We start from the raw sequence: 13,468 nt of genomic DNA, 5'->3' as shown, positions 1-13,468 counted from the left end.
GTCTCTGTCTTCTGTCTCAGCGTGAGGAGATGGAATAGATTGCCTCTTGAGGACCCTTCTGACCCTACATAAATATGATTTTGTTGCTCCGTACACACACAATGTGTGTTTTCATAAATGAGACAATGATTAAATAGCAAAGTTTTGTACACCCTTCTCATTCCCATATTCAGGTACCTGACCTATCATCTCTAATGCACCCTTCGCTTCAGGATGTAAGCAACAAGCATTCAGGCAGTCCTATTTCTGAATTTCACATCATACCGTTAGCTACCAAGCCTCTCTTGACTGAGATTCCCCAGGTCCAGTCCCATGTGCAATCATCGTGCCCGCCTCATAACAGCTACTGAAGAGCTCTGTTGTCTCTGGACCTCAGGTACCGCTACCCGGGAATTGATGATACGCAGGAAAACAAAGCAGGCCCTTCTGCTGCAGATTTCGTAGGACTGACAATGGCAGCAGAGAGAGAATCTTCATCACCTCTAGCACCAAGAAGTCTGGGCCAGGCCTTCAAAGGTATGTGGGTGTAACCCAGACAGCTGCTGGGTGCAGTTCATTGTCCCACATAGTGGCACTTGGATCACTCACAGAGAGAATAAGAGTCTGCTTTACAGCCTTAGCTGAGAGCCCGCTGGCTTTATAGCTCATGCAGTAGAGGCTCATGCAGTCAGTTCCAGAGGTCCGAGGTTTGGCTCTGCCTGCCAGTGTTACATATGCACCATGAATCAGTGAGAGACCCCTTTGAGGATCTGGGCCCACACGTCGCCGGGCTTCATGGGAACATTCCCATTCACTCAGTCTGTGACGGTCATCTCAGAGAGATGACTACACAGCAGCCAGATAAGAGTTAGGGAAGAATTGTCAGATTATCTACAAGGGGGCATGTCCAGAGGACATACAGTGCTATGTATCAAACTGCCAGCATGCGTTGTCATAAACCAAGGACAGCGAGTCAGGGGTGTGCTTATTAATAAACAACCTTGTGTTGGATCCATGCTGGTTGTAAATTAGCAGCCACTTTCCCCCAACTTCCCCATGTAAATACATCCATGTGCAAAGTAGGGCGGGGAACAGAAGCAGCTTGTAATGTTCACTAGAGATGTTAAAAACTGTTTGGGTGTTTTGTAAATGTGTAACCACGGAACTTTTCAGTGGTTAAGCGTTTATGTGCGGGCAAGGAAGGCTCCGCGGGAGCTGGTGTGTGTGGGAAGCTGGCTTTTAAGCGGCCTCCTTGTGCATACCAGCTCCACAGGAGTTGATACAGAAGCAGCAGTGCGGGGGGAGGTCTTGTATGTAACCGTTTAAATGTGTGTACTAACATGTCCCTAATGTTCACCTCGGCAGCGCACACACAGCAGCTACGTCTAGATTGCGAAAAGGCTTTATTTTCTGCAAGATCCGCGTCTAGACTGGCGCTTTTTTCCGGCAAAGCTCTGAGCCGAAAAAAAGCGGCAGCCATTTTTATGCTAATGAAGCGGGGGAGATTTAAATCCCCGCTTCATTAGCAATTGCGATACGTCTAATTTGCATCCCTTTTACGTAAAAGGGATGCAGTCCAGACGTAGCCAGCTAGTGTAGCAATGTGGGGACCAGCAGTGCTCCCTCATGCCTATTTGGGCCTTCCTTAATTCCACCTCCCAGAGAGATGAGTAACCAGTTGCTGAGGGAGGTTGCATGTGAGCAGTAAGCAAATCATTACAATGCAGCTCTCATTACCCTGTGACACTGCTGTGGAGGAAGTGGCAGTACAGAAGAGACAAGCAGCAGCCAACCTCTCCTTAATGAGGAAGCCAGAGAGATACCTCTGACAGAAAACAACTGCAGCTCTGAAACACCTCTCCCTCTCCCTCCTCATCTTTGTGCAGCTACCAAAACAGAGGGCAGAATTACAGTAATTTGGGTAAGCTGCCAACAGGAAGAAGCTTACGAGCCATCATAGCAAAGGTGAAAACAGTGCAATAACCCTAAAGGGCAGCTGTTTAAATGACCAAATGCAACAAAGGAATCATGTAACCTACCAACTTTGGGTTCATCAACCTCTGGCCTTCCCTGTAAGATCTCTGGAGCTATCATCTATTCCCGTCACAAACTGTCAATTAACATCACTCTTGTCAAATCACCTATATTCATGGCAGGCTTGGACCATCCAATGTAGGCTTCTACAGGGTGATATTTTATTATCTTTGGGATTGCTGACATGCCTTGCCTCCAAACATTGCTAAATTCAGGGCAGGAGGAAATGCTCTAGCTGAGAACATTAAATAGGAAGGTTCTATGGGACAGCCCCCAATGCCTTGTTCTCCAATGTGAGCTGAAGACATTCTGCAATTGAAAGAGCTCTGAAAGGTGCACAAGGAATAACTGAAGGCCTCCGCAACTCATTTGGGGTGACAGAGTAGAGCTAGAAGGCTAGGCTGGGAGATTAGGGTGCCAGGTGAAGCATCTCAGAGAAAGACATTTGCACAAATAAGATGCACAGATAAAATGAATCCAAATCCAAGACGGCCAGGGTCACTTTTAGCAGGTAGATTAATATTAACTCTCCCCAACCCACTCTACCTGCAGTGTCCTGTCCTGCCATTCAGTTTTACAATTTCTATGGCAGGAAATATACTCAGATAAAGAGACATCTCTCCCCTCCAGTTTCCTGTGTTTACGGACCTGTGCATGCTGCTGACCTGTGTTATGAAGTAATTTATTTCCCTGTGTATGTGCTAGGTATTGAAAAGGAAAAATAAAGAATGAGAGAATTCCCCCCTGAGGAATGTAGAAGGAGGAGAAAATGGAACAATTTGTGCCACTGTCTTCATTCTCTCTGCCATTGTTAGAGGGCCCGATACTGAGTCCCGTATCTGGGATCTACTCAGCCAAAGGATTCATAGAAGGTACGGGGAGATGTGACTAGACTCTAAGCTGGAATCATGGGAGGATGGGAGCTTTCTCCTGGTCCTGCAGACTCTCCCACTTTTGATCCCAAAAGGCTGACCGATCCTGTATTCTCCCATGAGAAAGCCCTGCCAATAGTCAATGTGCTACCCACAGCTCACCACCTCTCTTCATTCATCAGTCTTAGAAATGTCAAAATCCTTGACATTAATGTACCGAAACCGTGGCAAGTTTCTTTCTGATGCCATGGTGCAGTGCCAGGGAGTCATGGCTTTTGTGAAAGGCAAGGCAAGGCCTCTACACCATGGTAAGCATGTTTACCATGGTATTGGAAGCCCAACTACCGTTTATCGTGTCTCGCCAACATGTGGATGGGCATTATTTTGCTATACAGTAATTCCTCATTTAACACTATAGATATGTTTCAGAAAATGATCGTGTTAGGTGAAAACATGTTATGCGGGGTCAATTTTCCCATTGAAAATAATGGAAAAGGTGGGGGTTGCATTTCAAGCGGTGGTGTCTGTTGGGACTGGGAAATAAGGTTGGGGGAGAAAGGGGACTGGGTTACAGCAGGGAGAGGAGGTGTTTGGCTCTGGGGAAAGGAAGGGGACGGGAGGGGAGGGGAGGAGGGTTGGGTTGGGAATATGCCTCTGTGACGAGTCTGCTGGGGCCCACACTGCGTCCAGAGGGGGGGTCGCCGGGGAATGGCACGGCAAGCGGCGAACCCTCTGCCAGTTTGCAGGGAGGAGGGGGAAGCCCCGCATAGCTGCCAGCAACAAGCCAGCTGGGGAAACTCAGCCGCCGGCCTGCAAGCGGAGATGGAGGAGAGGGGGAAAGGCATCTGGCGAGGGGGAATCAGCGGGGAACGGCGCAGCGAGCAGCAAACCCTCCGCCACTTTGCATGGAGGCGGGGGAAGCCCCGCGCAGCTGCCGGCAACGGGCCAGCTGGGGAAATCATGTTATTCCGGATACAGTCGTGTAATTCAAAAAACGTTCCCTAAAAAAAAAATCGTGCTATCGCGAAAACGTGTTAAGCGGGCATGTGCTAAATGAGGAATTACCGTAATGCACATTATAGGAACTGCAGTTTGCATTGACTGCTGACTCAAAGCGGTTTTCACTGGATATGGGCCTCATCACGACCACACAGACTGTCCCCGGTCTTCCGTATGCCCCATTCACTAGTGCGTCCCTGGCCACTGAGCTTTTCTTTCCCACTGGTGGCTAGTGGCTCCAGTCACCCATTCCCCAAGGGCAGCCCATTCCCTCTTCCTCTCTATCTAGCAGCAGTCCCCATGGAGGCAACTAAACTAACTTCCCTTGCTTGTCCCCAAAAGCTTACCTGAGCTCCAGGATTCTCACTAATAGTAGCTGCTGATCCCAAGGAGAGCCAGCCCCATAACAAAAATACCCAGTTTTATAAAGTGTTTTTCAGCAGCAGCTCCCCAAGCACTTTACCAAAGGAGGTCAAGATCCTTACAGACGGCCCCATATGACCAAGCCTCACCAGCACCCACTCCATGTTTGTGGTCCATGGACCACAGACCAGGAACTGCTGGGCTGGGCAGCACGGGAGCACCCAGTCAGTTACTGCCATTGGAAATATCCAGACAAGGTGGAAGTGACACTTCTCTCCCCTCCTCCAGGCACCCCAATACCAATGGGTGCCATGGCCGGCCATCTTGGGTAAGGTGCAGTTCTACAGAAGAGCTAGCGCGTCAGGCATAGGGAGGGGAGAATCCATGGAAATCCAGGGGGAAGGGCAGGAGCCTTACTCTGCTGACTTCCAAAAGTGCCCAGGGTGGGAAAGGCGACGGTTCCGCTTTGGCAGTTTCTCCAGCATCTCCATGAGCTTGGTGAAAGTGGGTCGCTCCTCCTGCTCATATGCCCAGCAGAAGAGAAGGATGTCCTGCAGTTGGCAACAGACAGACAGTTAAGAACACATAAGAACGGCCTTACTGGGTCAGACTAAAGGTCCATCTAGCTGTCGCCCCAGAGAGAGGGAACACAACAGGTAATCATCACATGATCCCTCCCTGTTATCCATTTCTAGAGAAACAGAGGGTAAGGACACCATTCCTACCCATCCTGGCTCATAGCCATTGATGGACCTAACCTCTATGAATCTATCTAGTTCTTTTATGAACTCTGTTAAAGTTCTAGCCTTCACAACATCCTCTGGCAAGGAGTTCCACAGATTGACTGTGTGCTGAGTGAAGAAAAACTCCCTTTTGTTTGTTTTAAACCTAATTTCTTTTGATGACTCCTTATTCATATGTTGTGGGAATAAGTAAATAACTTTTTCTTTTTCATTTTTTCCACACCAGTCATGATTGTATATACCTCTATCATATCCCCCCTTAGTCTCCTCTTTTCTAAGATGAAAAGTCCCAGTCTTTTTAATCTCTCTTCAGATGGGACCCGTTCCAAACCCCTAATCATTTCTGTTGCCCTTTTCTGAACCTTTTCCAATGTCAATATATCTCTTTTCAGAGGAGGCGACCACATCTGTTTGCAATATTCAAGATGTGGGTGTACCATGGTTTTATACAAAGGCAATAAGATATTCTCTGTCTTAATCTCTATGCCTTCACTGTGACTGTACATATCCAGACAGAATTGGGCTGATCCCAGAACTACATGCTTTGGGGAACCATGCAATTGCCTCCCACCTCTATCCTGGGCTGGAACAAATTCCTCACCACCCACAAGTTCCCAAACTTTGAGGACGATTGTGACATGAATTCTGTAGCTTGGGTCTCATATTCTTGCACCAAAGAATGGGGGTGGGGGAGAAGAGTGGAGTTCATTCAAGGGCCCATATGCCAACTCCCAGTGCCTACAGAAGCCTGGGTAAATGCAGGAAGGCTGGAGCAGCTGTGTTCCCTGTCCAGAGGTGCTTCCCTTTATTTCCCACATCTCTTTAACACCTTCCTCCCTCCAGCCAATAGGAATCGGATCTGGCCCACCAAGAATAGGCCAAGTGAGTCTAAAGGTAACTGGTATGGAGTTACATGAAGTGCTCCTTCCTCTGCAGGGACTGCTTGAGCCTCCCCTACTCTGGCAGTCTCTCTGGGCTGAGACAGCAGGAAGAGCAATTAGATTCCCCAGCACAGCACACCACTCCACAGCAGCGAATGTGATGTCTGAAGACACTAGAGAGGATCCTGGCCATGTCAGAATGGGAGCCCCTTCCCCACCCACATCCACAGCTCTGTGCGGTGCGGCATCAAATTGGGTTAATGCAATTGCAGGATAGTTGCATGAGGAGGGTTCGGTGGGGGGCCAAACTCACCCCTATTGGTAGGAGGAAGGTGGGAAATGTTCTTAGAGGGGGGTCACATGACACCTTTTACTTCTGGTCATGTGTCCATCTTGACCCCGAGCGTGTTACCTCCAGAGGCGTGGCGAATGGGGGTCAGGAGTGTGGTTAACAGAGCTGGGGTGTGTGGCTAATGTGTTCCTAATTTTGGTTCAGAAAATATGGTCACCATATGCATCACGTACCGATATCTCCTTGCCCATGCCGATCTGGCTGAGGTTGGGCTTCATCCCTCTTCCCACTTGCCATATTATTGCCTCTGCCGGCTGCGTCTTGAAAGGCCACTCCCGCGCATGCAGCTCATACCAGATAGTGCTGTTAGGAGACAGTAGCACTGGGTGTTAGATGGACCTAGAGAACAAGGGTGCAGCAGGGGGTATCTCTGAACATTACAACAGGGCCATTCCCCTCCCCTTGCACATCAGCTCTGCTGGCATAGACTCTGCCAGGGGCATTCCTTACTCAAGTATCAAGGGGACATCTCAAAGAAGGCAAGTTCTCACACCATCACTGCCACCTCCTATGCAGATAGCATCTTGTACCCAGGAAGGCCAAAGCAGTCCACCAAGGTGGGGTAGTAACTGCATTTCACAGATGGGGAAACTGAGGCACAGAAGCTAGTGACTTAACCAAAGTCTCTGGCAAACTCTGAATGAAAACCCAGCTCTCCTGGCTGCCAGCTCCGTGTCCTGGTACACTGCCTCCCCTTTGCTAGGTATTTTCATCACAGTCTCATCTTGACTTGTATGAATTTTACTCTCATTCAGGGTAAAAAGCACCTGTGTTATTACTCCACTCCCCTTCTAGCACATATTGAGGCAGGACTTCAGCTGGTGTAAAAACTGGTGTCGTTTTTACACCAGCTAAGAATCTGGCCCACTGAGAATAGAACGGGCTAGTGAGCTTGGTACTTCAAGTGAGAGGCTCCTGCAGGGCTGCAACAGGGGTTGAACCTGACCCCTGAGGAGCAGCTTAATAGATAATGCAGGGGGTAAATATGCCTTGCAGTTACTAGGGTGCCTTTTGTACATTCATGCCACCTGCTCCAGCTAGATCGGGAAGCAAGATCTGCAGAAACTGGAGGGGCACATATTTGCTTTTGCTTTTCCATTCCTCCTTCTCCCCCTCCCATAGGAATTTAATGCTGGATCAAGGGGCCCCTGAGGCAGAAATCTGTTGTGCAGACTGTCTGTAAGGCAGGGGCTGTCTGGACACTGATGTAAACTCCTCCACGCCACCCTCTCTGGGATCATCAATCTGACCTGGTGGGACCAGACACCTCCCAGGGTGGAGAGGTTGGTCAAAACTTCACACCCATTTGCCATGCCAACCAATGAGCGCAGGCCCCATGAACTCCACAGTGAGCTGCACCTGGCCTCTGCATGGCTTTGGTACAGCCCCCTGAATACGCTACAGCATCTTCATTTTCAGTCCACAGCTGGGCCAGTGTCTAAATTCAATGTGGCTGCATTTGCGATGCACTGTCCCAGCATGAAAGGTTTTCAGTGTGACACAGACACGTGTTGGACGGAATTGAATTGTGTTGTCAGGGGAAGCTGGGAAGTAGGGGGCCGGCTGGGAAACATGCTGGCAGCATCTGCTGGGGTGACCATCAGTTTACAATGTTAACATGTAAAACTACCCAGGAAGGCTCGTGATACTCCACATATTTATGTTAGTCTCTAGGGCAGGGGTGAGGAGCCTCATTTGGGTGGGGGGTGCTGACCCACAGAAAAAGAGAAAGATACTTCCTATCTGCCCCTCGCACACCAGAACCTCGTGGGGCACAGGCTAGTAGATTTTGTGTGTTCCAGCCCTGTGGACTTCCCAGGACTGGAGAGGTGAGGGGGGAAGCCCTGAGCCTCTGGGGGAGGATTCAGGCAAGATGGGGCCCACATCCGGCCCCTGGCCTTCGGTTCTGCACCCCGGCTCTAAGGTGTCACAGGACTACTCATTGCTTTTAAAACTGCAGTCTAGCATGGCTACTCTCTGAGACTTTTAAAATAGCACCTAAAGATTTCAGGGTCAACAAAGCCACTGAGATGGGGTTTCCTGTGTCAGCAGGACCACACCTCATTGGCTGACCTAGGGCTCGTGTTTTATGAGCCTTTTTGCACAACCATGAGGGGTGCAAACCCATTTTATGAAATGAGTGTTTGAGGGCTCAGACCCTCACATCTGGCACAGCTGAGCTAAGGACAAAGGTGTTTGAAGCTGTTAGTGTGCCTTCCCTATCTCCACAGCTTCCATCCATGGCCGGCGGCATATTCTCCCCTCGTGCCCCACCCCCACAATGGAGGAGGGAGCAGAGTTTTGAGCCACATCCCTCAGCTTTGCAAGAAACGTCAATCTTCTGCTTCAAAAGCGCTCCGAGGCGGACAGCCCTGTCCATGGGCATTGTTCTGCTTCACATTCATAATATTCATCAAGACAGGGCTTGAGGGGGAGAAAAAATTATTGTCTGTGACAGCAGCAATCGCTGTACCATGCAAAATACGTTCCAGGAGAAGAAGGAAATACAATCTCTTGTGCTTCATCTCTCGGGTATTAATTGAACAAACAGAAATCCATCATCAAGTCAAAGGGGAAATGCACCTTGACAGGGTAATGAGAGACGTCCTGAAAAGCATCAGCCAGCATGAAAGGAAGATCTAAGTCTGCCTGGACATTAACTGCCCGCCTTCCCTCCCACCCCCCATGACCCGACTGAGTTTTCCTCTTCTGGATCTGAGAACTGGGGAGGGGGGGCAGAGTTACAAAACTGCGAAGTATCCAGAAGGCAGACAGTTAAGCTGGCCTCCTTGTTCCTGCTCCACCAGCCCAGCTGCCTCTTGCTCCCCGATGGAATTAGTGGGAGAGAGGAGGGCAAGAAACACCAGTTTCTCTCCTCTTAGCCAGCCAGCTGCATTTCTCACTGCTGTGCTATCACCAGAGACAGCCTCCAACACCACTTCCAAAAAGAGACGCATTCAGCAGCTAGCTCTCCCTTCACCCACTTGTCTTCTTCCTGCCCCCTTGGCAACCAAGCTTATTATCTGGTGTCCGGAGAATGGGACTTGATGAAAAAGTTAATTTTTCACTCTTTTAAGGAGACTCTTGGGATTAATTGGAAGGGTTCTTTGGGGAATTCTTGTCAGTACAGTGTTAGCGCTGCTGGCCTTCGGGCCCTGAATGGGTTTATTTTGAAATAATGTGCTTGAGAAAAGAATGTTTCACCGGGGCCAGTGGAGCTGTCTGGTTAGGAGGAGTCTCTTGTTTCTGCAATTACTGAACTTTTGCTTCCATCTCTGTTTTTCTTTTGTTATGATTAAATTGATTGAGAACCAAAGCCCAGGAAACCGACAATAGATGCCAAGAGCTCTCTCCACATTCACAGTTCTCAAGGCACTACAGCCTAAGGGGGACTTGAGGATGAAGTAGGTCTAGCTACAGATTCTAGAGCGCCAGTCACCAACGTCAGTACCACGCCTAAATTCCCTGCTGGTGTAAACCAGAGAAGCTCAGAGCCTTTGTCCCCAGGTACATTCACCATGGTTCAGTCTTTTCCTAGCCTACTGGACTTGTTGTACTAGTGGAATAAACGGCTTCCTCTTTGAAGACAATGGTGGTAGCTATCAGCAAAATGGAGACGAGACAGGTAGCAAATCTGCCGATGTATTTGCTAAGATTCAGATTCTGAATCCAAGTGCCACTCTCATTAATGACAGTCACTTGAGCAGAAGGGAGGAAGGATCAGGCCCCGAGTCTGGAACTCTGAATAGTTTGTAGCTTCTAGGATCAATGGGTTGTGAATAGTATCGATACAAAGCATTCTAAAGCTGCCTTGGTTAAGAAGCCTGCATGTTTACAAAAAGGGGGAGCATTTTATAAACTACTTCTTGCTCCAGAACTATTCCAGTTGTGGGAATTCAGGGGGTGGGTCCAACTGGCAGTATCCAACAATTCAGAGACAGAATTGTCCATTGGATTGGATATGCCATGATTAGAGGAAGACGTGCTCTCTACCAATGGTATTTCTCAGTTGTCTGTCACTGTGGTATGTTAAGTGTAATGGTACCTAAGATAGGGATGTTAATGGCTACTCGGTTAACTGGTTACCTGATTAGTGATTGCTTATCAGTTAACAGTCCCGGTTAACTGCAACAATCCCTAACCCGTACGCTCTGTATTTAAAACTCAGGTCAGCAGGCTGGCTCAGTCCTGGCCCGCTGGTCCAAGTTTTACATGAAGAACATTCAGGTGAGCTGCCTGCCACTCCACGCTACTGCTTCTGATACAGAAGCAGCAGCATGGGATGGTAGGCGGTTCAGGAGCCTGTGTGGGAGGAAGCACCGAGTAACTATGTAACCACTAAGAATTTTAGCAGTTACGTGATTATTAAAATAACTGATTTCTAGCATCCCTAATCTAAGAGTGCTTTAGTCTTTAAAGCATCCATTAATTTTAGATGCCTGTTTTCAGGTGCTCATGCTAGTTCCTGGTTTGTAGAGGCACTGAGTATTCACAGCCCCTACCAAAGTCAACAGGGGCTATTGGTGTTCCGTTCTGCTGAGAAATTAGCCTTGGTCATATCAAACTGGCACCTGACATGTGACCTCTTCCCAACTTAGTGTGCCTCCATATTCCCAATGTTGCTCCTAATGGAAAGGGAACCTGAAACACTGCAGTGAGGTCTGGAATATTTCTAAGGCGTTCTCCTCCCTGGACTGTTTTTTGTTCTCCTCCCTGGATCTGCTTGTATTATCTGTGACGACGAGAAATACAAAGCTTTGTATATTCGTCTGTTTCCTTCCTGAGGCTCAGCCCATGCCAGTTTAGATAGGGGGATAAGAGTGTCTTGAAAGGCTGAGTCTAACAGCATTATTTCACAGGCAGCTGTACTCCTTTCAGCTAAGCTGAGAGTCGTTACTGATGGTCAAGAAGTCAATGCAAAGCAATTTTTAGATCCAAAGATTACAGCTGTCCATCTCCTGAACACAATGTGTACGAGACTTCCAAAGAGAATTTTCAGAAAGACCTTTCTGAAAACTCATTTTCCAGAGTTTATTTTTCACCTTTCAGATGACATATTGCAGTTGCCTCCCTTATTTTGATGGCTGCAACCCGCTTTAATTAATTTGTTTTTCCAAGTATGATTTTCCCTTTCACAGATCCGAGCAGGGTTATTTCCTTAACTATCGGACCAGATGAATAGCATTAATTACTGCAGTAGGGCTGAGGCTATCTCTTAGCTTTCTGATACTTAACGTTGCTAAATTGACTGATTCCAGTTCTTAATTTTCCTCATCCATAATGCAGAACTTCTGTGAAGCAAGGTCCTAATCATATGGACATTTTCCTCCATAAACGCCAGAATCTTTTCCTAGGGACTAGAGCCTAGATCCCACTGCAGACACATTGGGTCACAAATCACCTCCATAACATCAGCTAAAAAAGCAGGACCATCCCTGATTAGAGGACCAAACAAAAGCCATTAAGGTAGTAAAGCACTGCCTACACTACTCTACTCCCTAATGCTTAGCAGAAAGGGGCCATGTAGGCTTTCCCGGTACCCTGGCAATTCTCAGCGTTGTATCAGACTGATCTCTGCTGATCAGCAGTAAGAAGAACAAGAACCCCTGGCAAATTGGAGTGGGGGGGAAGGAATAGCCACAGTAGTGTCAGTGGTCCTAGCTCCACTGAAATCAACGACACTAGCTGAGAATGTTCCCACTGATATTTACCAAAAGGATAACTAGTGCTGATATGCAGGATGCTATGGAAAGAGACCAAAAGGGGGCAGGGAGGCAGTGCAGCATTGTTAAGCCTTATGAATATTTCCCTTTGCTGCCATTTGTTGTCCCTAGGAGAGGGCATGAGTTGGTCCCAAATTGCATCAAGAAAAAAAAATCCTTAGATGGTGAAAAATTGGCAATCTCCATTGAAATCAATTTACAACAGCTGCATGTCTGTCCCAACTCTGAGAAGATATTACAAACCAGGAAGAACAAAACCATGGAGAACTTTAAAAAGAAATCAAAGGCTTCTTTAAATGAGCACAGAGCTCTCAGATAGTAACTTTAAGCCTTAAGCAAATGACTTTTGCTTAGTTTGATAAGATCCCTTAATTACTTCTTCTTTTTAGTGCGGAAGTTACACCAAAAATATACTGAGTTTAATTACTGCATTTTTCGGATGGAAATCTCTCATCAGATAACAGCTTCGCAAAAACTAATCACTGAATGTTGCAGTCTTTACGGTGTCCATCAATATGGCACAAAGGAAAATTAATCTACCAGATAAAGCCTATAGTCCTATATCTGCCTCAAGGAAGATTTTAATCAGGGAAATGGTTGGGCCATTTTCACAAAAGATATTTTCTATTAGATAAATAGTGTGAATGATTAATTGGTGCACCAGATGCTCTAATTGGAGGGGGGAAAATCGCCATTTATTCTATTGTCCATCGTTTAGCATCCCCTCCTGATACTGTTCACAGTTTTAGAGCAAAATTCTAATAATGTTTAAATAGTTCTAGATCATCTAGCATGGAAGTCTGTGTCCTGAAGAATTCAGAGTCTAGACTTCTGTAAGGTCCTCCTGCTTGGCGACATGACATGAATTCAGCCAGGCACTCTAAAAATATTTCATCTGTGTTAACGTTATGAAGTATTAATTAGGGAGAGATAGGTCTAGTTGGCCCCAAACAACAAAGTGGAAGTTCTGAAGCCTGAGAGCTCTGGGTTTCAAATAGGAACTGGCCCAAAGCCGAAGTACGGCATTTGGACTTACCATTTTGATTTAGTCTGCAAGAGACAAGAATCAGCTCTGAAATTTGGATCTGAGAACACGGGATTAGGTTTGAGGTCCATCCCTAATCTGCTTTGGTCAGTGAGACTGGCTCCATGCCAGCACTCTGTGGTAACCTAGAGAGGGCTGGAGAAATCTCATCTCTCACACAACACAGGGAATGATGCTTTACGGAGGGGAAAGGCCACAACCTGGGTCGCAGACTTGGCAAACAAAATCGAGCTGGGTTGCTCTTTTAACCACCCTCTCACTAAATTTGCGGCTCCCAGATTATGATACCCTTTCCCACCCACCCCCTACCACCCTTTACTTCAGACTACTGGAAGGATCAGCAGGGAGAAGAGGGAAGGAATTCTTTGTATTGACCAAGACCCCAGGGTATGGGGCAGAAATCACCTGAGCCTTCTTCAATATGGAGCTGATGGGCACTGGAGCCATTCAGTTAGTGGATTGGTCCAGCCACTACCC

General features: G+C 47.5%; 1 protein-coding gene across 1 annotated transcript in view; it reads right to left on the bottom strand.

Annotated features, from left to right (window-relative positions):
* Positions 1-4,660: 4,660 nt before the first annotated feature.
* Positions 4,661-13,468, bottom strand: part of KSR2 (kinase suppressor of ras 2) — a 327,890-nt gene continuing 319,082 nt past the window's right edge. The window contains exons 19-20 of the mRNA XM_014576141.2: positions 6,397-6,526; positions 4,661-4,798 (exon numbers count right to left, since the gene is read on the bottom strand). Coding sequence (XP_014431627.2) covers positions 4,661-4,798; positions 6,397-6,526 — 268 coding nt within the window. The remainder of the gene's footprint in view (positions 4,799-6,396; positions 6,527-13,468) is intronic.

The sequence above is a fragment of the Pelodiscus sinensis genome, chromosome 15 (genome assembly GCF_049634645.1).
Source record: "Pelodiscus sinensis isolate JC-2024 chromosome 15, ASM4963464v1, whole genome shotgun sequence".
Classification (NCBI taxonomy): domain Eukaryota; kingdom Metazoa; phylum Chordata; order Testudines; family Trionychidae; genus Pelodiscus; species Pelodiscus sinensis.
Note: the sequence above shows the minus strand (reverse complement) of the source record. Positions and strands in the feature narration are given on the sequence as shown.